This window comes from Globicephala melas, chromosome 16, assembly GCF_963455315.2.
Source record: "Globicephala melas chromosome 16, mGloMel1.2, whole genome shotgun sequence".
In the NCBI taxonomy this organism is placed as follows: Eukaryota; Metazoa; Chordata; class Mammalia; order Artiodactyla; family Delphinidae; genus Globicephala; species Globicephala melas.
In genome coordinates, this window is record NC_083329.1 from 8,846,507 (window position 1) to 8,872,618 (window position 26,112).

A 26,112-nucleotide genomic window follows, 5' to 3' on the forward strand; every position below is an offset into this window, starting at 1 on the left:
TTTCTAAATATTCATATAAAACACGTTTTGATTATGTTAATTCACATCTTTGCGGTAATGCATTAACATTTAATATAATCCTTATCATCAGAGTCATTATTTTTCCCCATTAGTGAGCTATTACATCTCATAAATGAGTGAAAGCATGTAACACTTAGAACAGTGCCTGAGAATGTGTCCCATAAACGGTAGCCTAACACACGTTCTGTGTGTTAGCACAGAAATGGGCAGCACGATGCACCCTTGACTGTTCTGGCACCTTCCACTGAGCCTCTAGCACCCCTTTCTAAGCACAGACTCCCCATCTGTAACCACAATTTGTACTTCCTGCAACAACAGAATGCTTGCTTTATAAGCATCACATGTTTACTTAGAGTTAACTAGTGACAGGTGATTACCTACTAAAAGGGGTAAAAAAGATAACTCGGAAATGAAGGAAACAGCTACTCCCTCTGGGATGAACATAGAGCTCAGCATCTTCCAAAGGCCCCCTCTCTGCTGAGTTTCAGTCCTCTCCACACAGGGCTTGGCTCATGGAATAGTCAGCATTTCAGCGATGCTGAAATTTGCCAGAAGGGCTGATGGGGACAAACTTCCTAGAGGGTGAGCGCTCCCAGCCCCAGTACAAGTTTTAAGCAGCAAATTTAGAATTGCATCTTCCCTGGAGGCTGCTCTGAAACGCTCCACTTTGAAATGACCTGTCCATCTTGAGTTCCAGGACACTTTCTCTGCTCCTCTCCTGGCATCTATTCCCAGGTTCATCTCAGGTGTTCATATGCCTTCCAATTTTCTCTTGCTGCCAGGAAGTTCCATATCAGACTTGAAGGCAGGACTGTGTCTCTCATATTCAATTCTGTATCCCAGGCCCTGAAACAGTAACTAACGGATATTTTTTGAATGGATGAAAGAAAGAAAAGGAAGAAAGCCACACACACACTTGCTCTTTTTAGTCCCACCTTTGACACCAGGATTCCTTTCTATCATCTGCAAAATGTAGTGCCTGAGGGACTTTAATGTGCCTTCTTCAGGCTCTCTGGACATAGTTGTTTGAAATTCCTCCAAACTGAACTTAGATCTGCACTTTCTTTTTCCTCCTGATCCTGTGCCACCTCCCCACCCCCTCCCACTCAGGGTCAGCACCCTGGCAGGCTCAGAGGAACGCAGCTGGACCCAGAGTTTGTCCAGGTGCTACACTACCTGCCTCACATGGCTAATCCCTTAGACTCCAAAGGCTTTAATTTTGCAGAAGAGCAGTGAAGGCTTAAGAGGTCAATGGTGCTACCCCCTTCATGATCTGAACAAACAGTAAGGCAAAGGCACAGTCCCAAGTCAGTGCCACGAGGGATTAGTTGTGCCTACTGTGTGCCAGGTGTTGGAGATCCCCTGTGAAGAGCTTTATCTGGGCACCTCCTGCAAACCTTCCAGGAAAAAAATTGGGGACAGCAGACACTCACTGTTTGGGATCGTTGATAATAAACCAGTCACACAGAAGCTATATTCTCACATAAATCTACCCTTTGCATAGTCAAACTGACACATTTCCCTAGAGGTGGCCAGGAGGCTTATGAAACTAGATAAGTTATGAAATGCAAAAAAGTATAATAGTCTGCTCACCCTCAAGGCTGCCTCCTCACAAAGATGGAGGCTGTGAGAAGGGTCATCCCTTTGGCCCTTTTAACTGAATCATGTTTGGCGGAGTTGGATTTGACCAACTCTGAAGGTAAGAAAATTGAACCAGGTTTTTCAAACAAAACAGGGCCATTCAAGAGGCACCTGCCAGAGACTTAAAAATTTTTTTAATGTTCTGCTGCCCTCAGTGTGGAAAAATTTACTCTTATATATACTTAGTGGAAGATTAATTTAGTACCAGCTTTATTCAAGGTGATATAACAATATTTATAAAAATATAAAAAGCATAAGGAATTTTACCAGGTATATTACTTCTAAAAGTTTAATCTTTAAAGAATACCAATCCTTCTCAAACTCTTCCAGAAAACAGAAAAGGAAAGAACGCTTCCAAACTCATTTATTTATTTATTCCCATTGAATAGTCTCGGCATCCTTGTCGAAATTCATTTGACCATATACTTGAATGTTTTTCTGGGCTCTCTATTCAATTCCATTGATTTCTGCATCTGTCTCTATAACAGTACCCCATAGCTTTGATTACTATAGCTTTATTTCTTTTCTTTAAATCAATTTATTTATTTATTTTTTGGCTGCGTTGTGTCTTTGTTGCTGTGCGTGGGCTTTTTCTAGTTGCGGTGAGCAGGGGCTACTGTTCATTGCGGTGCACGGGCTGCTCGTTGCGGTGGCTTCTCTTCCTGCAGAGCATGGGATCTAGGTGCGTGGGCTCAGTAGTTGTGGCTCATGGGCTCCAGAGTATGGGCGCAGCTGCTCCACGGCATATGGGATCTTCCCAGACCAGGGCTGGAACCCGTGTCCCTGCATTGGCAGATTCTTAACCCCTGAGCTACCAGAGAAGTCCTGCCATCAGGTCTTTTTCAACACACACACACACACAAAGACAGATACATAGGTGATAGGTAGGCAGAAATAATGTAATTTAGATCTTCAGAACTTGGAAAGATTAATAAGATGAAAGAGAAATTAATGCTCATCTGAATTATTTTTAGTATTATAATCACAATGTTATAAAATTTACTTTTATTATTTTACAAAACGTGTACAAATTACGATAAAACATTTCTATAACTACAGTCATAATTACTAGAATTTTAAAGTGTATTTTAATTTTTATAAAGAAGGCCCTATTTGTGTTTTCTGGTGTTTTAACTTTTTTTAAAAAACATTTTCATTGTTTGCAACAGAAACCAGGAAAATTAATTCATTTGTGCTATATTTTGGTAATAAACAGAATGTCATCAATCTACAAAATATATGTGGCATTCTAAAAAAAAAAAAGAGGCGGAATATTTCTTTTAAAGTGGTTTCATGGTTTTCTAAAGCTAATGGATTTTTTTTTCTTTTTTTTAAATATATCTCGCTCAAGTGCAAGGGGAGCATTCAAATCTGGCCATTCACTCTATGTCATTAGGAATGGATCCTAGAAAAAAAAGTCAAATAATATGAGTTTAAAGAATTTTTCTTTTTGAATTTTATTTATTTTTTTATACAGGTCCTTATTAGTCATCAACTTTAGACATATTAGCGTATACATGTCAATCCCAATCTCCCAATTCATCCCCCCCCACACCCCCGCTGCTTTCCCCCCTTGGTGTCCATACGTTTGTTCTCTACATCTGTGTCTCTATTTCTGCCCTGCAAAGTGGTTCATCTGTACCATTTTTTTAGGTTCCACATATATGCGTTAATATACGATATTTGTTTTTCTCTTTCTGACTTACTTCACTCTGTATGACAGTCTCTAGATCCATCCATGTCTCAACAAATGACCCAATTTCGTTCCTTTTTATGGCTGAGTAATGTTCCATTGTATATACGTACCACATCTTCTTTATCCATTCATCTGTCAATGGGCATTTAGGTTGCTTCCATGACCTGGCTATTGTAAATAGTGCTGCAATGAACATGGGGTGCATGTGTCTTTTTGAATTATGGTTTTCTCTGGGTATATGCCTAGAAGTGGGATTGCTGGGTCATATGGTAATTCTATTTTTAGTTCTTTAAGGAACCTCCATACTGTTCTCCATAGTGGCTGTATCAATTTACATTCCCACCAACAGTGCAAGAAGGCTCCCTTTCCTCCACACTCTCTCCAGCATTTGTTGTTTGCAGATTTTCTGATGATGCCCATTCTAACTGGTGTGAAGTGATACCTCATTGTAGTTTTGATTTGCATTTCTCTAATAATTAGTGATGTTGAGCAGCTTTTCATGTGCTTCTTGGTCATCTGTATGTCTTCTTTGGAGAAATGTCTATTTAGGTCTTCTGCCCATTTCTGGATTGGGTTGTTTGGTTTTTAAATATTGAGCTGCGGGAGCTGTTTATATATTTTGGAGATTAATCCTTTGTCCATTGATTTGTTTGCAAATATTTTCTCCCATTCAGAGGACTGTCTTTTCGTCTTGTTTATGGTTTCCTTTGTTCTGCAAAAGCTTTTAAGTTTCATTAGGTCCCATTTGTTTATTTTTGTTTTTATTTCCATTACTCTAGGAGGTGTATCAAAAAAGATCTTGCTGTGATTTATGTCAAAGTGTGTTCTTCCTGTGTTTCCCTCTAAGAGTTTTATAGTGTCCGGTCTTACATTTAGGTCTCTAATCCATTTTGAGTTTATTTTTGTGTATGGTGTTAGGGAGTGTTCCAATTTCACTCTTTTACATGTAGCTGTCCAGTTTTCCCAGCACCCCTTTTTTTTTGCGGTACACGGGCCTCTAACTGTTGTGGCCTCTCCCGTTGTGGAGCACAGGCTCTGGATGCACAGGCTCAGTGGCCATGGCTCACGGGCCCAGCCGCTCCACGCCATGTGGGATCTTCCCGGACCGGGGCACGAACCCGTGCCCCCTGCATCGGCAGGTGGACTCTCAACCACTGTGCTACCAGGGAAGCCCCCAGCACCACTTACTGAAGAGACTGACTTTTCTCTTTGCCACCTTTGTCATAGATTAGTTGACCATAGGTGCGTGGGTTTATCTCTGGGCTTTCTATCTTGTTCCATTGATCTATGTTTCCGTTTTTGTACCAGTACCATACTGTCTTGATTACTGTAGCTTTGTAGTATACTCTGAAGTCAGGGAGTCTGATTCCTCTACCTCCACTTTTTGCCCTCAAGACTACTTTAGCTATTCGGGTTCTTCTTTGTCTCCATACAAATTTTAAGATTTTTTGTTCTAGTTCTGTAAAAAATGCCATTGGTAATTTGATAGGGATTGCATTGAATCTGTAGATTGCTTTGGGTAGTATAGTCATTTTCACAATATTGATTCTTCCAATCCAGGAACATGGTATATCTCTCCATCTGTTGGTATCATCTTTAATTTCTTTCATCAGTGCCTGTCTTATAGTTTTCTGCATACAGGTCTTTTGTCTCCCTATGTAGGTTTATTCCTAGGTATTTTGTTCTTTTTGTTGCAATGGTAAATGGGAGTGTTTCCTTAATTTCTCTTTCAGATTTTTCAATGTTGGTGTATAGGAATGCTAGAGATTTCTATGCATTAATTTTGTATCCTGCAACTTTACCAAATTCATTGTTTCGCTCTAGTAGTTTTCTGGTGGCATCTTTAGGATTCTCTATGTATAGTATCATGTCATCTGCAAACAGTGACAGTTTTACTTCTTCTTTTCCAATTTGTATTCCTTTTATTTCTTTTTCTTCTCTGATTGCCATGACTAGGACTTCCAAAACTATGTTGAATAATAGGGGTGAGAGTGGACATCCTTGTCTTTTTCCTGATCTTAGAGGAAATGCTTTCAGTTTTTCACCATTGAGAATGATGTTTGCTGTGGGTTTGTCATATATGGCCTTTATTATGTTGAGGTAGGTTCCCTCTATGCCCACTCTCTGGAGAGTTTTTATCATAAATTACTGTTGAATTTTGTCAAAAGCTTTTTCTGCATCTATTGAGATGGTCATATGATTTTTCTTCTTCAATTTGTTAATATGGTGTATCACATTGATTGATTTGCGTATATTGAAGAATTCTTGCATCCCTGGGATAAATCCCACTTGATCATGGTGAATGATCCTTTTAATGTGTTGTTGGATTCTGTTTGCTAGTATTTTGTTCAGGATTTTTGCATCTATACTCATCAGTGATATTGGTCTGTAATTTTCTTCTTTTGTAGTATCTTTGTCTGGTTTTGGTATCAGGGTGTTGGTGGCCTCATAGAATGAGTTTGGGAGTGTTCCTCCCTCTGCAATTTTTTGGAAGAGTTTGAGAAGGATGGGTGTTAGCTCTTCTCTAAATGTTTGATAGAATTCACCTGTGAAGCCATCTGGTCCTGGACTTTTGTTTGTTGGAAGAATTTTTTTTTTTTTTGCGGTACGCGGGCCTCTCACTGCTGTGGCCTCTCCCGTTGCAGAGCACAGGCTCCGGACGCGCAGGCTCAGCGGCCATGGCTCACGGGCCCAGCCGCTCCGCGGCATGTGGGATCCTCCCGGACCAGGGCACGAACCCGTATCCCCTGCATCAGCAGGCGGACTCTCAACCACTGTGCCACCAGGGAAGCCCCTGTTAGAAGATTTTTAATGACAGTTTCAATTTCATTACTTGTGATTGGTCTGCTCATATTTTCTATTTCTTCCTGGTTCAGTCTTGGAAGGTTATACCTTTTTAAGAATTCATCCATTTCTTCCAGGTTGTCCATTTTATTGGCATAGATTTGCTTGTAGTAGTCTCTTAGGATGCTTTGTATTTCTGCAATGTCTGTTGTAACTTCTCCTTTTCCATTTCTAATTTAATTGATTTGAGTCCTCTCCCTCTTTTTCTTGATGAGTGTGGCTAATGGTTTATCAATTTTGTTTATCTTCTCAAAGAACCAGCTTTTAGTTTTATTGATCTTTTCTACTGTTTTGTTTGTTTCTATTTCATTTATTTCTGCTCTGAGCTTTATGATTTCTTTCCTTCTGCTAACTTTGGGTTTTGTTTTTTCTTCTTTCTCTAGTTCTTTTAGGTGTAAGGTTACATTGTTTATTTGAGATTTTTCTTGATTTTTGAGGTAGGCTTGTATAGGTATAAACTTCCCTCTTAGAATTGCTTTTGCTGCATCCCATAGGTTTTGGATCATCGTGTTTTCATTGTCGTTTGTCTCTAGGTATTTCTGATATCCCCTTTGATTTCTTCAGTGATCTCTTGGTTATTTAGTAATGTATTCTTTAGCCTCCATGTGTTTGTGTTTTTTACGGTTTTTTCCCTGTAATTCATTTCTAGTCTTATAGTGTTGTGGTCAGAAAAGATGCTTGATACGATTTCAATTTTCTTAAATTTACAGTGGCTTGATTTGTGACCCAAGATGTGATCTATCCTGGAGAATGTTCCGTGCGCACTTGAGAAGAAAGTGTAATCTGCTGTTTTTGGATGGAATGTCCTATAAATATCAATTAAATCTATCTGGTCTATTGTGTCATTTAAAGCTTCTGTTTCCTTATTTATTTTCATTTTGAATTATCTGTCCATTGGTGTAAGTGAGGTGTTAAAGTCCCCCACTATTATTGTGTTACTGTCGATTTCCTCTTTTATAGCTGTTAGCAGTTGCCTTATGTATTGAGGTGCTCCTATGTTGGGTGCATATATATTTATAATTGTTATATCTTCTTCTTGGATTGATCCCTTGATCATTATGTAGTGTCCTTCCTTGTCTCTTTTTATTTTAAAGTCTATTTTATGTGATATGAGTATTGCTACTCCAGCTTTCTTTTGATTTCCATTTCCATGGAATATCTTTTTCCATCCCCTCACTTTCAGTCTGTATGTGTCCCTAGGTCTGAAGTGGGTCTCTTGTAGACAGCATATAGATGGGTCTTGTTTTTGTATCCATTCAGCAAGCCTGTGTCTTTTGGTTGGAGCATTTAATCCATTCACGTTTAAGGTAATTATCGATATGTGTGTTCCTAAGACCATTTTCTTAATTGTTTTGGGTTTGTTTTTGTAGGTCCTTTTTTTCTCTTGTGTTTCCCACTTATAGAATTTCCTTTAGCATTTGTTGTAGAGCTGGTTTGGTGGTGCTGAATTCTCTTAGCTTTTGCTTGTATGTAAAGCTTTTGGTTTCTCCATCGAATCTAAATGAGATCCTTGCCAGTTAGAGTAATCTTGGCTGCAATTTCTTCCCTTTCATCACTTTAAACATGTCATGCCACTCCCTTTCGGCTTGTAGAATTTCTGCTGAGAAATCAGCTGTTAACCTTATGGGAGTTCCCTTGTATGTTTTGTTGTTTTTCCCTTGCTGCTCTCAATAATTTTTCTTTGTCTTTAATTTTTGCCAATTTGATTACTATGTGTCTCAGTGCGTTTTCCTTGGGTTTATCCTGTATGGGACTCTCTGCTCTTCCTGGACTTGGGTGGCTATTTCCTTTCCCATGTTAGGGAAGTTTTCGACTATAATCTCTTCAAATATTTTCTCGGGTCCTTTCTCTCTCTCCTCCTTCTGGGACCTCTATAATGTGCATGTTGTTGCATTTAATGTTGTCCCAGAGGTCTCTTAGGCTGTCTTCATTTCTTTTCATTCTTTTTCCTTTCTTCTGTTCCACAGCAGTGAATTCCACCATTCTGTCTTCCAGGTCACTTATCCGTTCTTCTGCCTCAGTTATTCCGCTATTTATTCCTTCTAGTGTAGTTTTCATTTCAGTTATTGTATTGTTCATCTGTTTGTTTGTTCTTTAATTCTTTTAGGTCTTTGTTAAACACTTCTTGCATCTTTTCGATCTTTGCCTCCATTCTTTTTCTGAGGTCCTGGATCATCTTCACGATCATTATTCTGAATTCTTTTTCTGGAAGGTTGCCTATCTCCACTTCATTTAGTTGTTTTTCTGGGGTTTTATCTTGTTCCTTCATCTGGTACATAGCCCTCTGCCTTTTCATCTTGTCTTTCTGTGAAAGTGGTTTTCGTTCCACAGGCTGCAGGATTGTAGTTCTTCTTGCTTCTGCTGTCTGCCCTCTGGTGGATGAGGCTATCTAAGAGGCTTGTGCAAGTTTCCTGATGGGAGGGACTGGTGGTGGGTAGAGCTGACTGTTTAAGCTAATGGATTTTAACTGGACCACCATACTGCACATTAATAATGGCAAGCAGGTGAGGAAAAGTATTCAAATTCTAATATAGGTATCATTTTTTAAATTAATTCATGTGGACTCAGAAATTTAGGCTTAGGGGAATTTTGCTATCTTGCAAATCCAAAGTCTTAGCTTACATTAGTCTGAACTGAAGACTTTGTCTCTTTAGAGAGATTTTGGCTTCTACAAACTGGAAAATTTAATTGAAGAATATTTTGTATCATCTCTTTTCAATATTGTACCTTTATACATCTTTTTGACATGACCATATTTCTGTTTCAGATGTAATCAAGATGAGGCTTGTAAGATGAATCATGTATCTGGAAGGAGGCATTTTGTAAATCAACAGACTACAACCACCAGAAGCTGTAAAACTTAACTAAAGGGTTCAGCTTGCAGTGAGACAGATTCCTCCTGAACAACAAAGGAAATACTATCTTACAGCTATGTATGTTGTGAATGTCCCATAAATTAGAAAAGACTAGAAAAATATGTAAATTTTCAAGTGGCTATAGTGACAGTATGTTCTATATACTGTGTCACCTTTGTAGTATGATACAAATTAACAAAGAGTATACAAATTAGCCCTCATTTTAAAGAACTGACCAAAATATCAATTGTGAAACACCCTTTTTCATAAAAATACAGCATTTTAAGCAAAGATTAGTTGAAAATTAAAAATTTGTATTTACCTAGACAAGTAGTTTCCAGAGTGGATACATTTATTTTTTAAATGCAAATACATCACCCTTCAACACATATACAATAGTTATAATTTCCAAAAATTAAGTCTGCCTGAGAGAATTGCAATCTCCTTGATTCATATGCCTAACCCTTCAAAGCAGAACCTCAGAATTTCGCACTTTAAACATATAGAACAAGGTTCTGGAAAGAGGAACCTGTATCATCTCAGAAAGGGAAATAGTTCCTTATATTTTCTGGGTTGACTGAGATAAAACAAGATGACTTCTCTCATTTTACATCAAACATTAAATCTAAAATAATATTCCTAACAGGGAATAGGCTAGTTGTGATTTTTACTTCCCTATGTACTGCTACACTGTACTGAAACAAATAATATTAACCTCAGTGTAAACTCATTTTACACATGCCAAACACTGCACCTTGTTCATTAACTGAGATAAACAATACAAAATGTAAACTAGTGATTTGAATTAAAGGTCTTAAGTATCCAATTTTCCAAAAACAATTGATTAGAAAAAGAAAAATTATCAAATACTCTAAGCATTATTTTTCAGACGCCTAAGACTATAAAGTCTTTGTATAAATAAAAAATGTACTTCTATGAAACACATACAATACGAACTAATGAACTGCTTTAGAAATCCTTAAAAAACAGTTAATCCAGAAGTATACATAAATTTCACTGAGAGTGAAAAATATTGCAAACAAAAATAACTTATGATCCTATCATGTTAACTCAGTGTACAGTACTGGATTCACGAGTGCAGTAAAAATGAACAGTGAGGTCACGTTAATTAAGTGGTAATATTTCAAAGGACATTAAATACCTGCTTTTCATAAACTTTTTTGGGGGGTTCAGCTTTGTAATAAATATGAAATAAATATCTGTAGTATTTTGAACATGTTCAGTGCTATCTTTCTCCATTTGAAAGTCTTTCTCCAGAGTCATAATGTCTTAGAGGCATGCCAGAGGGTGGGGAGTTGGGACTTTGCAGCAAGTCCACTAACAAAGCAATCTTATTATCTATGTGCTCCTGGAGTTTATATATTCGCTGATCAATGTAGTCCATAAGTTTCTTTTCCATCAGTTCCATATTTTTAGAAAGAATCTTTTCCCAGTAGGAACAAATGGATTGCTCTTCCATTCTAAAAATAAATTAAAAAAATAATAATAGAACAATTTTCCCTAATATTATAACAAAAACAACCAAACTATAGTACAATAAGCAGCCAACACACATTGCTAAAATTTGTCTCCACAACTATACTCTGTCCCCTTACAACATATTTCCAGGTTCTAAAATACATATGCAAGAGGCAACCACAAACCTGAATGCCCAAAGGATTCTTACTTCTTAAATTCTTTAAACATTTAAGCATAAATTGAAATGAGAATATAAATATGAAGATGATAGAATTTCTACCCTCAAAGAACAGGTCTTTAGATAGAAAGGGTCTTTCTGGTTTTGAGCCTCAAATCAAAAGCGATCTTACTGACTTTTTTTAAGGTCTCCATGTTTGTCTTCCAAGTGCTTCCCCAAGCAACCCTACAATTTAAACAGTTTTCTCTTTTTTCATCCAAACAATCTTACTAAAGCAGTGGAAGGACAAGGACAGTGAACTTCAGAGTGTGGTCCACAAAACCCTGGGGTCTCCACGACTTTTTCCAGGGGTTCCATGAGGTCAAAAGTATTTTTATAATAATAATATTATTTGAACATGAATCATACAATGAATTATCCAGAGGCTATACCATGTATAATGTCATTACTGTGATAACTAATAGCATGTATGGTTGTATATTCTGTTTCCTAGAATTCCTTAAGGTAGTAGGTTTACAGTACAGATAAATGTTTTTTTCAGAGGTAACTCAATTTGTTCTCAGTATTTCTACTGTGGTCTTACTAGCTATGTATGTTTATACATGCTATAATGCAACATATGAGAATACAATCCAAAGCTAATAAAGTTTTACATAAATTTAAAACAATACCGAACTTCCCTGGTGGTGCAGTGTTTAAGAATCTGCCTGCCAATGTAGGTGACAGAGGTTCGATCCCTGGTCTGGGAAGAGCCCACATGACATGGAGCAACTAAGCCTGTGAGCCACAACTACTGAAGCCTGCGTGATCTAGGGCCCGCGTGCCACAACTATCGAGCCCACGTGCTGCAACTACTGCAGCCCGCGCACCTAGAGCCCATGCTCTGCAACAAGAGGTCACCACAGTGAGAAGCTCGCGCACCGCAACGAAGAGGAGCCCCCAATCACCGCAACTAGAGAAAGCTGGCGCACAGCAACAGAGACCCAATGCAGCCAAATAAATAAATAAAACTATACAATTCTCACTAAACTTTTTAAAAAGAAAATATGGTATTTTTTCATAAAAATGTTTATGTTACTAGGTAATGAGCTTATTGTTATTTCTAAACTAATAAATATTTTTATATAGCCTACATAAATAAAAGTTCTTTGGAGTGCTCAATTATTTTTAAGAGGGTAAAGACCAAAAAGTTTGAGAACCACTACTCTAGAATATACGAGGAGCTTTTTATTTTTCTCTTCATTTTCAAATAATTATAGATTCACAGGGGTTGTAAAGATACTATAATTCCCCAATGGTCCCAATCGTTACATCTTACCTAACTATGGTATAATATTAAAACCAGGAATTTGATGTTAGTACAGTGTGTGTGTATGACATTTTATCACATGTACACACATTCATGTAAACATCACGTTCTTGACAGAATCAAGTTCTGTCTCGATTGTAAAAACCACAATCAAGACACAGAACTATTCCTTAACTACAAAGATCTCCCTCCTGCTACCGTTTTATTGTCACATCCACTCTCCTAATCTCCTCTATCCTTAACACTTGGTAATCACTAATACAGTCTTCATCTCTATTATTTTGAGAATGTTACACAAACAGAATCATATAGTATGTGACCTCTTGAGATTCTCTTTTGTCTATCAGCATAATGCCTTTGATAGACAACCAAGGTGTTGCATGTATCAACAGGTCCTTCCTTTTTATTGCTGATAGTACCCCATGATATGGATATACCAGGGTTAATTTAACCACTCATCTATTTTAAGACATACTGGTAGTTTTTGGCTTTTACAAATAAAGCTTCTATGAACAACTGTGTACTGGTTTTTATGTGAAAAGAAGTTTTCATTTCTCTGGGATAAATGCTCAGGAGTATGACTGCTGAGTCACATGGTAACTATATGTTTAGCCATTAGAAACTGCCAAACTTATTTAGAGTGGCTGTACCACTGTAAATCGCCACGAGCAACGTACGAGAGCTCCAGTTTCTCCACAGCCTCATTGGTATTTGGTTTTGTTACCATTTCTAAACTTTTTATTTTAGCCATTCTGTGTAGTGGTTTCTTGTGGTTTTCATGTGTGTTTCCTTAATAGGTCAGCAGCACTTCTATTCATGTGCTTATTTGCTTTTTGTACATTCTCTCTGGTATAATATCTCTTTATGTCTTTTGCCCATGTTCTAATTGGATTTTTTTAATGTTGAGTTTTGAGAGTTCTTTCTATATTTTCGATATAAGTCATTTGTTGGATATGTATTTGCAAATATTTTCCCTCACTCTGTAATTTGTATTTTATTCCTCTTAACAGAGAAGAGCAAAAGTTTTACATTTTCATGGCATCTAATATATCAAAGTTTTGATTACCCTGCTTTTGGTGTCATATCTAAGAAGTCTTGTCTTAGGTCCCCAAAGTTTGTCCCCTATGTATTATTAGAAAAGTTTTATAGCTTTATGTTTTACATTTAAGTCTATGATCCATTTTGAGCTAATTTTTATATAAGGTATGAGGTTTGGGTCATGGTTCACTTTTTGCCCTTCGGATATCCAATTGCTCCATCACCGTGGGTTAAAAAGACTATTCTTCCTTTATTGAATTGCTGTTGCACCTTTGTCAAAAATCAGTTGAGCATATTTTTGTGGGTCTATTTCTGAGCCCTCCATTATGTTCCATTGACCTACGTGTCTGTCCCTCTGCCATCACTACATCATCTTGAATACTCTAACTACATAAGACTCGACACTGGGAAGAGTGAGTCCTCCCACTTCATTCTTCTTTTTCAAAGTTGTTTTAGCTATTCTACCTCTTTTGTTTTTCATATAATTTTGAAAATGATCCTGCTTATGTCTGCCAAATATTGTGGTGGGATTTTAATATGCATAATATTAAGCCTGCATATCAATAGGGAGAATTGACAACTTTACTATGTTAGAAATTGAATTGGTAATTTAACAGTTTCCAGGAAAGAAATAACCAGGCCCAGCTGCTTTCCTTAGAGACTTCTACCAAACACCTTAAGAAGAGATAACACCGATTTTACACAATCTCTTCTAAGATGTAGAACTCATCTTATGAGGCCAGTATCACCCTCGTGAAAACCGGACAAAGACAGGACAAGAAAAATACAGACCAGTATCTCTAATGAATTAGATGCAAGAATACTCAACAAAATATTAGCAGATCAGACCCAGCATTGTGTAAAAAAGAATTACAGCCCACAACCAAGTGGGATTTATTCTAGGTATACAAGGCAGGTTCAGTTTTTGAAATTAATGTAATTCACCATATGAACAGACTACAGAAGAAAATTCATGATCATATGAATGGCCATAGGAAAAGTATTTGACAAAATCCTATACCCATCTATGATGAAAGAAACTCGCAGGTAACTAGGAACCAAGGAACACTAAGCCTCACAGTCCCTGAGCAATCTGACTTCTTTTCACCTTTTACAGTCTTTGTATGTTTGCTGGATTATGTCCAGGGATTTTATTGGTAAAGTGGGGGATCTGAGAGAAATGGGGACATTCCACCTCAGCTGGACACAGGAGCAGTTTTTAAATCTGTTTAGGTTTTTTGTTCTTTCCTTTGGGTTTTATTGTTCGTTTGCTTTGTTTTGCTATATCACAAGTTAACATTGATTAGACTATCAACAACTAAAGACTGGAACGTCCCTGGTGGCCCAGTGGTTAAGACTCCGTGCTTCCAGTGCAGGGGCACGGGTTCAATCCCTGGTCGGGAGACTAAGAACTAAGATCCCGCATGCCACGCAGCACGGCCAAAACAAAAAAAACAAAAAAAAAACAATTAAAGACTATTGTTATCTTTCCTTATCCTTCCCAAATAAGAACCACTTGTTCAATAACGTCAACTCCTCAAATTGAATGCTACTGGAGACATTAAGAAAGTTTCAACCAATACAACTCCGTCATTTTACATGGGAAAAATGTCTAAACCAAAAGATTTAAACACTAAGGTAAAATAATTAAGCTAGAACTATGATTAGAGTCCTGAATTCCAATCTAGTGCAAAATTTGGACACATTACATCTATATAAAGGATGGGGAACATACTAAACACTTAGCCACCCCTCAATCAAAGCAGGACTGGAAAAAATTGGAATTATGAGATCAGGGGATAAGGACCTGTACACTAGAAATAATTCAGAGCTGAAAAATGTTTGGATGACTCCGAAATTAGCCTAGGTCACACACGATCTACAGGGGAAATGTTACAATGGCTCACTTCATACAATCAGGCAAAAAATGTACATATCATGGTCACCACAGCTCCTCTCCATTCATGCAGACAACTCTCTACTCTGACCCTATCTGCTGCTTGTACCCCTTCCATCAGATGCCTGAGAAGTGCTCGGCACCTCCAGTTTGACCCACTTCTTTCAAAGCAATCCACCCTACTCTGCTGAGTCTTTCTTTCCTATAGTGTGTTAATGGTGAAATGTGAAAGCTCCTACAATCCTCTCTGGAAACATTTTTAGGCAGTAGTTATTGAAACAAACCTGCTTTCCTCCACCTGCCTCCCCCCTCCTGCCCCCAATCGAAACCACACTCGTCTTAGACACTCACGTAACACCAACAATGCCTTCGCCGGGCTTGGTGATGCTTTCCTGCCACTTGGTGTTGGGTCCCACACGGAGATGGTTCACTTGACCACACAGATTCTGCAGAACAGGCAGCAACTCAGAGTTAGGTATATGTGAGCTGTCACTTGCTTTCTTTGGTAGCAAAGAAGATACTGCATTCTTAAGATCATTCTCAGGAAGAGAATGGTTTTGTGGCACAATTTTACACTCTTGGAGGCTTGTCACATTTCCTCCACCAGCTGGCTGCGTACTTTTATCAATGTAAGCTTTTAAGTCTTCAGCCACGTTTCCAGATGTCAATCCAGTCCTGGAAGGGAAAGGTGTGGGGGATGACTTGTCGAAGGCCCCTGAAGCAGATGCTGATTGCAGTCCGATCATGTGCTTGAATCCAGTGCTTCCCAAAACTGACTGAAGCTGCTGTCCGATGGGAATACAATTCTAAGCAAGGTAAATAAGAAAATGTTATTATTAACATGAATGACAATGACAGGTAACCTCTGGAGTAACTCAGAGTCAGGCAACCTGCCTACTTTCATTTGATCCCCAGAACCTTCACATGGAGTAGGCTATAGCTACTATCCCAATATCAAGTTAGGAAACCAAGACTAAAGTTAACTTGGCCAAGGTAACACAACTAGTCAGTGGCAGAAGCAGGACTGGAACCCAGGCCACCGAACTCCAGAGCCAGGACTTCTAATCATTTCACTAGTTTTGCTAAGGAAAATATTCAAATAAATACAAACATACTTAGTAAAATTGCACGGGCTTATTTTAATGTTTCCTTAATTTACGGTAATAAAATCTAGTACTCTCAATTCAGTCACAGTAATTGATAACTTTCACAGAATTAAAAATCATCTGCCTTGGACAGGAATAAAGATGCAGACGTAGAGAATGGACTTGAGGACACGGGGAAGAGGAAGGGTAAGCTGGGACGAAGTGAGAGTGGCATCGACATATGTACACTACCTAATGTAAAACAGATAGCACAGGGAGATCAGCTCGGTGCTTTGTGACCACCTAGAGGGGTGGGATAGGGAGGGTGGGAGGGAGACGAAACAGGGAGGAGATATGGGGATATATGTATATGTATAGCTGATTCACACTGTTATAAAGCAGAAACTAACACCCCATTGTAAAGCAATTATACTCCAATAAAGATGTTAAAAGAAAAAAAAAATACACAGGAAAAAAAAATCATCTGCCCACCGTCACATATGGTGATTCAACCTAAGAATATGCAATTTATTTTCATTGGAGTATAGACCAGATAGTTACATATTTAAAGTATGATGTTATATGAGTACTTCTGTGACATTTTCAATGACTAAAAGGACCTACCTTTTGGCTAAGTCTGCCTTAATAATTTGTAGGGTAATGATTATGTTTTGTGGCCTCAACTTAACCGGCTATGCTATATTATTTCCTGAGAAAACTCAGGCTCACCTTTGAGAGCAGGTTACACTGTCTCCTACACAGGGCCATGCTCTTGCTATGCTCTTCAATTTTTCCACAAGAGAAAAGCAAAACTACCTCTAGCCTATCTAACTGTTAAGTTATACATCTCCATCTTAACTTCTAAACACAGAACTCTACTAGGGATTCTTATAGGGGATATCATCTCATACTTAATGTTGCTCAGTATCTAGTGAGAGAGACTGAGAAAAATATTATACAAGATTAGCTGAAAACACTCAGTCCATATATTTTCTGAATATTCTAAAAAATGATTCTTGGATAAAGGCAGCTCCAAACTCATTCATTCAACAAATATTTACCAGAAATCTACTCTGTGTTAGGTACTGTTTCAGGGACTGGAAATAAGACAGTGAACAAGACAAATACAAATTTGCACACATACCCTCAGATTTCTGAAAAAAATAAGTATCTCTGAACATCTTGTAGGATTTCTGAAACGTCTGTCTTTAACTTTTTTAATTATCACAAAATCCAAAAAGTATACCTTGAAAAACCTAGGAAAAACGATGTTTTTATCTTTTCAGATGAAAAAGGTAAACAGTGAAAATCTTGAATAACTGAATATATTTTTGTTGAGACAATGGGGCACAGCTTTCCCTCAGATAACATTAAATGACAACTATGCCAGGCACTTTGACTCAGAATTCCTACTCAATTATTCTAAATTGCTAAAGCAAAAACAAATGAAAGTCAGCACATGTGAACTTCAAATACAAGGAAAGAAGAAATCACTTTAAGAAACTTCCCAGGAAACAAGGAACCACAAGGCAAAGGTGAAGCAGGGAGTCTAGAAAGCTGCTCCCCAGGTCCTTTCTTTCCTCATCAGGACAGGCCCTGCCCCAATTAACATATGAAGGTTCCAAACAGTGTGGGTTTACACCCCTTCCATAGAAGGAGAGGTTCTGGTCATGAAACATCCCTACTTTATACTCAACAGATAGTTACAGAGCTTATATGACTTTCCAGGAAGACATTCCATGGATTCCTTGTTTGTGGACAAAAGCAATCCTAGAGAACCAGGTATATCCTGTGAGAATCATTCATAAATATAGCCTCCCCACGAGAAAGAAGACTTTTATTAGCATGTTTAAAAGACGATTTAACAGGATCACCTTCTTTCTTCCCCAGGGGGTTTCCCAAAATGTCCCCATAGATAATGATTTAGCACGTGTGTTGGGGGGTTACAACACACGTGCTGTTGGTTGGAGAACTTGTGTTTCTATATGATAGAAAATGCGACAAGGACACACACCAAGCTTGGGAATAGGATGAGAGTTGGGAGAGCACTCTTACAATATACCTTATGTACTTGTGAATGGATGGAAATTCATAGCAAAGAAAATGTATTATTTTGGGAATGAAACAAAAAACCCTAAAAACATGGGCAAAAAACCCCACAAACTACTATTCACGTCATTTCTTTTCCAAAGTCAAGGTTTTAAAACATAAAAATCAGTCCATGAACTGATTTTACTTAATTCATTAACCCTCTCTAATGTTTCCAAAATTTTCCACACACAAAAACTTTCTTTGTTTTTAAATGTTCAATCTCTATGTCCACTGGATCCTTCCCCTCAAACATCTGTTCTTAAAATATGCTATGCATAAGACTCATCTGGCATTGCCTGTATAAGTAGGTGAGTCCTGGATCACAACCAGTGTTTCACTGGTGAGGGCCAGGATTCTGCACTTTATAAACATCCCAAGGGATTCTGATACCGGCAGGTTCCTAATCTCCATCATTCTTGAAACAACCCACTTTACCCTGGCTACCTCCACATTCTAACTACCCATTTACCATCTAATCCCTCAAAATCTGGTTTCCATCTCATCACTATTCAAACTGACCCCCTGAAGGTCTCCAAGGAGTATTTAGTTGATAATCCAAAGGGCATTTATATTATGTACAATTTACTCGGAGCCATAAACTAGACAGACAGGTCGTCTTTGCACAAAGCTTATATCTTAATGAGATACACAGAACAACACATAAACAAAAACAGGCAAGAAAGCGCTGATGTAAACACATGATACAGATGTGGAGGAAAAGGCTAATATTTTAATCAGGGTGGTTAGGGAAGGTGTCATTCAAGATGGAACGTTTAAGATGAGGTTGAAATAACAAGAAAAAGGCAGACTTGCTAAGACCAGGAAGAGAGGATTCTGGCCAAAGAGAACGGTTAAGAGGGCAAAGGTCCTGAGGTGGGAGCACGTCTGGATGTTTGTGGAATACCCACATCAGAATGTCTAGAGCAAGGCATCTAAGGAGATGCAGCAGGAGATGAGGCTGAGGAGGTAACGAGGGCCCAGATCTCAGATGAGAGCGTAAGGAACCTGGATTAGTTCTGAGTGTCAGAGGAAGCAGTCAGGGGGCTTGACACAGGGGACGTGGAGTCCGATGAGGCCATGCTGGCTGCACTGTGGAGAGGGAGCGTGGTGCAGAAGGACCAGCTAGGAGCCTCCTGAGGTATGGAGGTGAGATGCTAGTGCCAGAGCAAGGAGAGTGCGGACGCTGTTCATTTCACAGCTCTCCTTTCCATGCTTTGCAAGATCATCAGCAACTCTCCTGCTCTCCTGTGTCTGCCTGTCGATCCAACGATCCTCGTCCTAAATTAATATGGGCAAATCTCACAAAAGTTATGTAAGCTTTTAAACTCGTATTATTGGTTTTAACTTTCATCCTATGATCTTACCAGGATTATCGTTTAGATTGTAAACACGAAGAAATTTATCCTCAAAAAGAGGAAGCGATGCCAAATAACAGAACGAAGAGCTTTGAATTCAGGTCTCCTGACATCAGATCTCTTGCGACTCTTAAGCACTGCCGTGACCTGCTCTTCTGGTTCCCTTTTCCTCTCCCCGTATTCTTAGCAAACGCACCTACTCTCCCAGGGTCTTCCTTCCTGGCTCCGGTCTCTCCCCTCACCCCCTTCCCCATCATCTACTAGGCATGCTCCTCCCAAACCTCCCTCCACTCCACCAGCCCCACCTGTGTTTCCATAGCCTCACATCATCACCCCAGGGCATGTGTTATTCACATCTAAAACTCAACACTCCCAAATTACACTCTTTTTCCCCCCAAGTCGCTTCCCGCCTTGGGTTCCATGTATATTATGGTATCACCATTTTCAAAACTTTAGTTTCACGTTTGATTCTGTTTTTCTCCCACAGAACCCATCTTAAGTTAGTTGTCAAGTCCCAATGGCCCCACTGCTGTAGCCTCTCACAATCCAGCATCAGGTTACTCCTTCCAAGTTTAGACTCTCATTAACTGTCCTCTGGATGATGGAAATAACAGAGCTGCTTTCTTTCTTGTAGCCTCACTTTCTGTTGACGCATCTTTGCTACTGACTCATCTTACACATAATAGCGGATTAAATTTATTACAACAGAGCTAAAAAACACCCACAAACTCTATAACATCATTCAAAATCCTCTAAGGTCCAGCCCCAGTCTACCTGAAACTTCCTGTCACTTCTTCACTCCAGAGAAATGAACTTGTATTCATTTCCTAGCTACATCCTATTCCTCTAACAATGAAGATTTAATCCATAGTGTTCTCTCTCAAGTTGCATCCCTCCAAATTTACTTGCTTAACCCCACCCTTCCTCTTTAAAGGCCTAGATAAAACGCTACTTCCTATCATAAGCCTTTCCTAGCATTCCTCATCATTCCCCACTTAGATGCCCTGACTCCCCTAACAAGACTACAGAGATCCTTAACGACAGGTTATCGACTAATTCATCTTTGAATCTTCTAAAGTAACCAAAACTGTGGTATTCACTAAGAAGGGGCTAAATAAATACTTGCTGAATGAATAAATGAGTGAATTCATGGAAAATTGTGAAGTCTGTAGTAGAAATAGTTTTTTGCAAGAGAGTATGTCTACATAATGTTATTTTTAGAAAAGTTAGTAAAGCTAACAGTTAAATCAATAACAAAAGTTGAAATAAAAAGATTTATGTTTCTACATGTCCTTATAAGAAGACATCATTTAAAGAATTTTAACAGTATCTGGAAAGAAATCCATTTCTACTTACCTGTTGCTGGAAAATAACCATATTCATCAGTTGCTGAGCTCCAGATGACAACTTTGACCCCATGGACTCCATGATAGTTTGGACCCTCTCCAGGTCTATTCTTGATCCTAGAGCAGGAGAGCCTGCTGAAGAATTTGCTGGAAGTGGCCTCACGTGTACCACAACTTTACTGATGAACACACACTGCCTTTCACCAAAAGAGAGCAGCTATCATAATACAAAAGTTCAGCGAAATTAATGATAATAAAAATAATCATCATTTAAGGTCAGTTCTTGGTAATACTGAAGAGTGAAGCATTCAAGAATCTAAAAATTAACTCCAAGTACATTTTAAAGGTTTCTCTAGAACAGTCATAGACCAAAAAAAGACTCAAGAAAACAATATAAATGCAAAAAGTCCTTTTTAAATAAAAGATTATGTATAAATAATGTTTTACTTACTTAGTTTAGGGAATTAAAGATAAACTATACCAATCTGAGATCGTAACATACTGAAACTTGCTATAGTATTATTTAATACAAAATAAGACTGTCCAGTGTCACATGCAAAGTGTTTCTGAAACACTAAATATAAATAAGTCAGGATTTTAGAATTTAGAACTGTAGGGAATATCAATACAACCTATGAGAGCTCAATAGTTTACACATAAAAAGAGGAGTTCAGGGTGGTTTTTTTAACTTGCAAAAGACACCCAATTAGCAAAGTTGAGCTCTGAGCTTGTTTCTTCTGGCTTCTATCCCAGTAGCTTTTCCAATGTTTTATGCTTCTTCATGTTGTCCATGCTTCTAGACCAAAAGACATTTCATGTGTGGTGTAGGACAACAAAGCAGCAAAGTGGAAAGTAAACAGCATTTAGAATCAGAGAGACCTGTGCTCAGTGATGGCTCTGCCTGCGTGACCATGGGCAAATGCCAAACTTGAGTCAGGAGTAAAATGAGTTCACATGGTTGTTATGAGGATTATGTGTTAAAATTTCCAGTATATATCATTGAGTAAGTGCTCAAACATATGCATCAGTAACTATTACTTTTAACTTACATATACTATTGGCCCAGAAGAAGCCTTCATACAAACCCAAGGATTTCCCTAAATGAAACACTCTTTCACTCCCTGGTACTTCCACAGCACAGTTTCAAATACCATTCACCTTCAGAGACACAACAAACCCATATATCACACAAAGACACAGGCGAACACAGACCCATGATCTAAAAACTCAGTGTGGCACCAAAGATGTGACTGTCATCAACAAGTAAGTAAATACCTCATGAAATGTAAACACCCACATTCCAACCTCCATATTATCCCTGTTCTGCTTTTTAACCCCCAAGCCCTTCTCACTAGAGAATGTAGTACCTATTTTACACACTGAGTCAACCTATTATCTGTCTTGCCCACTATAATATTAGCAATGTGAGGGCTCCATTCCAATGTATTTCATAACTGCCAATTCCTAAATGCCAAGTACAGTATCTGGCATCAACAGGCACTCCAGTATTTGTTGGATGAATGAATCACCTTATTTAAATGACTTCAGAAGCTATTAGTATATACACCTAAAACAACATCTTGGGATAATCAGTTCTGTGCTCTTCTGTAAGTAATAATCAGCACAGAATTTGAGAAATTAAAAATAATCAATTCAAGAATTTTCTTCAGTTCCCTAATATTACCCATAAGGTAGGTCAAAAAAGGTGAAGGAACTTGCCCAAGGTTATTGTGTTAGTTAGCAAGAGCGCTCATTTAACAGTCAGGGCTTATGCAAAAAAGAGTGGATATATGTGTATGTATAACTGATTCACTTTGCTGTACACCTGAAACTAACACAACATTGTAAATCAACTCTACTCCAATAAAAATTAAAAAAAAATTAGGGCTTTCGATTTCCAGCTCAGTACCATTTCCTTAGATCTGATGACCTTAGTAAAGTTCACCTTAATAATATTTTTCAGGCTGAAGACACCAATCCAAACTCCTTTAACTTTGTGGTACCCACGTCTGAATCCTCCCCGATTGTGTTCTATCCTTCTAGATTTGGGGACCAAAACTGCTTGTGGTTTTCTTGGCACCTAAGTTTTATATAAAGATAAAAAATGTTTTTAACTCAGTTTTTTAAGGCTCAAAAGTACTATACTGCTGTACTAACAACAGTACATGACATGACTAGGAAATGGAGCAGGACCCTATGGTCCTTGCCCCCCTTGTCCTCAGCCTGCCTTTGGTCTGTGGAAAAACTTTAGCCAAAGAATAAGTTTAATCAGACAAGTGAGAAACTGCAGAAACAAAGGAAAACAGTCAAAGGAGACCAAATAATAATAGTTTAGTCATTAAGCATAGTCAAGGACCTTTAGTTCCTCCTCAAGGGCTATAGATCATATTCTGAGCCACATCCTGCGAGCTGTCTTATAGATACTGGAACCCTCACTAGGTGGAGGAAGTTAACTACATGATGACCAGACTGTAGCCACGACAGAAGCTGCCACAATTCCGAGAACTGGCCTCAAGGAAAAGAGAATAAACCAACCCTGGAACTGAAGAACAATCAAGATGATGCTGGTCAGGCCACCACATGACCAATTTCAAGATGACTGTCAGAGGTGGCTGTGCTGTTTCTGCATGCAGCCCCCTCCCTCTGTCTATAGAAGCTCTTGCCCCATGATGGTCAGTGGAAGGAGTCGGCCTTCAGACAGGAGTCCAGCACCCCCAACGCCCCACCCCTGCTGTTGCCGGTATCCAAAACAAAGCAAACTTTCCTGTCCAGCAACCGTGCCTCTTTATTGGTTTTTGAGTGGCGAGCAGCTAGACACCACTTTTGGTTACAACCGTAGCTAATAAATGGTCAAATTTTAACAGAAGAATGTTGACAATTTTTTAGAAAAGAAATTCTTTTTACATGTTTACTGAGTATTTCTGAACTAAAACCAGGGACCAAGTTGGACTAACTACATTACCAAACCTACAGATAATAAGTATATATAGTAGAAAAACAACTGTAGTTTTCAAATTAGTTAAAATTTAGGTATGACTTACCTTTATTTTACAAGCATGTGTGGAAGACTCCAATTTTAGATATTTTTTGTACAAAATAATCTTTTCATGTTCACTAAAAATAAAAAAGATTTAATTTATAAAAAAAATTACATATTATCACTTTTAACAGTTACATTTAAAATTAAAAGTTTCCAGGACAATATTTAAATCCTTGGATTCAGTTTTCCTGGTGAGGCATAAACAGCTGGGACTTCCTACTGAAGTGCACTGGCTACAAAGACAACATCTGCCACTTACTAGCTGTATAAGAAAATGAAATTAGATATCAAATGTATACTTACGTAGCACAGAGCACACTGTAAAGCTCAATAACGTACCCATTATGTCCAACATGCACGGTATATAAAACACTTCATATTTTGATTCATATTAAGGAGAGATTAGGTCAGAATCTTTGTAAGAAATCAGAAAAAAAAATCAAGAAGTATAACAATGGGTTAAATAAGTATACTGGTATGGCACAGTGTGGGGCTCACGCACTATGTGTAAAGAGTTTCCTACAGGAAAATGTTCAAAGTTCCAGACTGATAGACAACTTAATTTTTGGAAAACAGATCGCTGTGAGTTAAAGAAAACAGACAAGAAACACCAGAACTTCATCTGATCATAGTCTTCCACTAACTAGCTATGATCTTTTACCAACTACTCTCTCTTCCACTAGCTCTCAATTTCCACGTTTATAAAAACAACTAGGCTGATCTAGGCTGTCTTTAAGATCCCTAAAGGTCTAAACTTCTACGTCTGCTGGTATGTTTTTATCTTCTCTCCCCTAGTATCTGGCACCAAGGTCAGAGAATCAATAAATTTCACAAAAGCTCAAGAAAATAAAACACTACTTCAGAAGAACACTTCCACACGCATACGTCACAAACCTGTTATCCAGAACATTACAAACATTCTTGCCCCTACTGGTTCCACAGTACTCCTCTCCTGAGTATACTTCCATATTTCTTGCTGAACTTAAAATGCCAATAGAAACGATTTCTTCACCTCCAGGAGGGTCACATCTCAGGTAAAGGAAGCAGGGGTTTTCATCTTGGCTGTTCACGTTCCTTTTCAAAATCACCAGATCCTGGCTGAAAAGAAAAGGAAGAATATTATACAGTTCTCTGAACACTGTCATTAACCCACTTAATGCGCCACAGGGGTTGACATGTTATCCTACTCATTTACATTTGCATTTGGAGACCAAGCGCCTTGCAAAGCACTGACGAGATGCTCAATACAGAACTCCCAAGGAAATGATGCTTTAGAGGTGAGGGCTCTCCACTCTTTTCCCTTGACTTCTGTAATACATTCTAAGCGACTTGCTATAATTGCCTGTGCAGTTAATGAAATATATGTACTGGGCAGCTAGTGTAAATTAAAAAACAGTTCAGAAGTGGGGGTGGGGCGGGGTGCAGAATGGAATAAAGGACCAAAGTGTGCCATTTTCAAAACTAAGCTGAGGAAGATTTTCGACATCTGGATTTTTTTTTAATGCCTATTTTGGTCGACAGGAGGTTTTTGTTTCGGGACAGAAAGGCGGTTCTGATCCCGACAGGGGGCCTCAGGAGCCGACGTGACGGACACAAGGGGGAAGGGGGTGAAACGCCGAGTCTTCAGGTCACCTGCCCCCCGTCCCCTGCGCCCGACGCTCACGCCGGAGTCGCCTCCTCTTTCCCGCGGGCCCGCCCCCACCCTCCCGCCACCCGGGACCTGCCTCCTCGCCCTCGCCGCCCGCACAGACCCGTCACCGGCTCGGCTCCGGGTCCAGACCCTCTCCCCTCACGGCCCCCGCCTCCCCTCCAGGCTCCCCCAGGAGCGTGGCTGGCACCGAGCACAACCCCAGTCCCCGCCGGCCCGGCGCACCCGGTGGCAGGCGGCGCCAGCAGCTCCTCCCAGTCGGCGTCCCGGGCGCCGAGATCAGACCGGGTGAGATGGAGACTCTGGGCCAGGGCTCCGCACGCGACATCCCAGGAAGAGGCCAGCGGCGGGCGGCGGGTCAGCGGCGGGTGTACAGTCTCGGTCTCCATCTGGCCACCTACACGCCAGGCCAGCTCCGGAACCTCTCTTACAGCTCTTTAATTTCCGCCAGACTGAGGGACTGTAAAGGAACAGAGCGACTTCCGCCTCGTCCGGCTGCAAACCCCAGAGCCGCAGCTTCTCGCCGGGGTGGGGAGACACCAGCTACTGTAAACCCGCATGCGCGCGCCGGCCGGTTTGGGCGGAGGGT

The 26,112-nt window shown here is 39.2% G+C and overlaps 1 protein-coding gene across 4 annotated transcripts; it reads right to left on the bottom strand.

The window, feature by feature from the left end:
- Nucleotides 1–26,069, bottom strand: LOC115839797 (ATPase PAAT-like). 4 transcript variants are annotated; one of them, XM_060286640.1, is made up of 6 exons: nt 25,749–26,069; nt 24,770–24,973; nt 23,877–23,949; nt 20,846–21,052; nt 15,310–15,764; nt 1–879 (listed from the first exon to the last, which is right to left on the bottom strand). In XM_060286640.1, exons 1-6 carry the CDS (start codon nt 25,910–25,912, stop codon nt 759–761), a joined length of 1,224 nt encoding a protein of 407 aa, XP_060142623.1. In that variant the 5' UTR covers nt 25,913–26,069; the 3' UTR covers nt 1–758. The 4 variants fall into 4 exon arrangements, with proteins under 4 accessions (XP_060142623.1, XP_060142622.1, XP_060142621.1 ...); XM_060286639.2 differs by lacking the exon at nt 1–879 and adding an exon at nt 1,095–2,499; XM_060286638.1 differs by lacking the exon at nt 1–879 and adding an exon at nt 3,244–10,538 and having other exon boundaries at nt 20,846–21,028; nt 25,749–26,066.
- Between the last annotated feature and the right edge of the window lie 43 nt (nt 26,070–26,112).

Excerpts from the sequence above, each read along its gene's own strand:
- LOC115839797 (XM_030831962.2), bottom strand. The coding sequence starts at position 25,912 with ATGGAGACCGAGACTGTACACCCGCCGCTGACCCGCCGCCCGCCGCTG. Across the intron at positions 24,974-25,748 it reads CTGGCGCCGCCTGCCACCGG|CCAGGATCTGGTGATTTTGA; the intron begins GTGCGCCGGGCC and ends TTTTCTTTTCAG. Across the intron at positions 10,539-15,309 it reads GAAGGCATTGTTGGTGTTAC|AATGGAAGAGCAATCCATTT; the intron begins GTGAGTGTCTAA and ends ATTTATTTTTAG.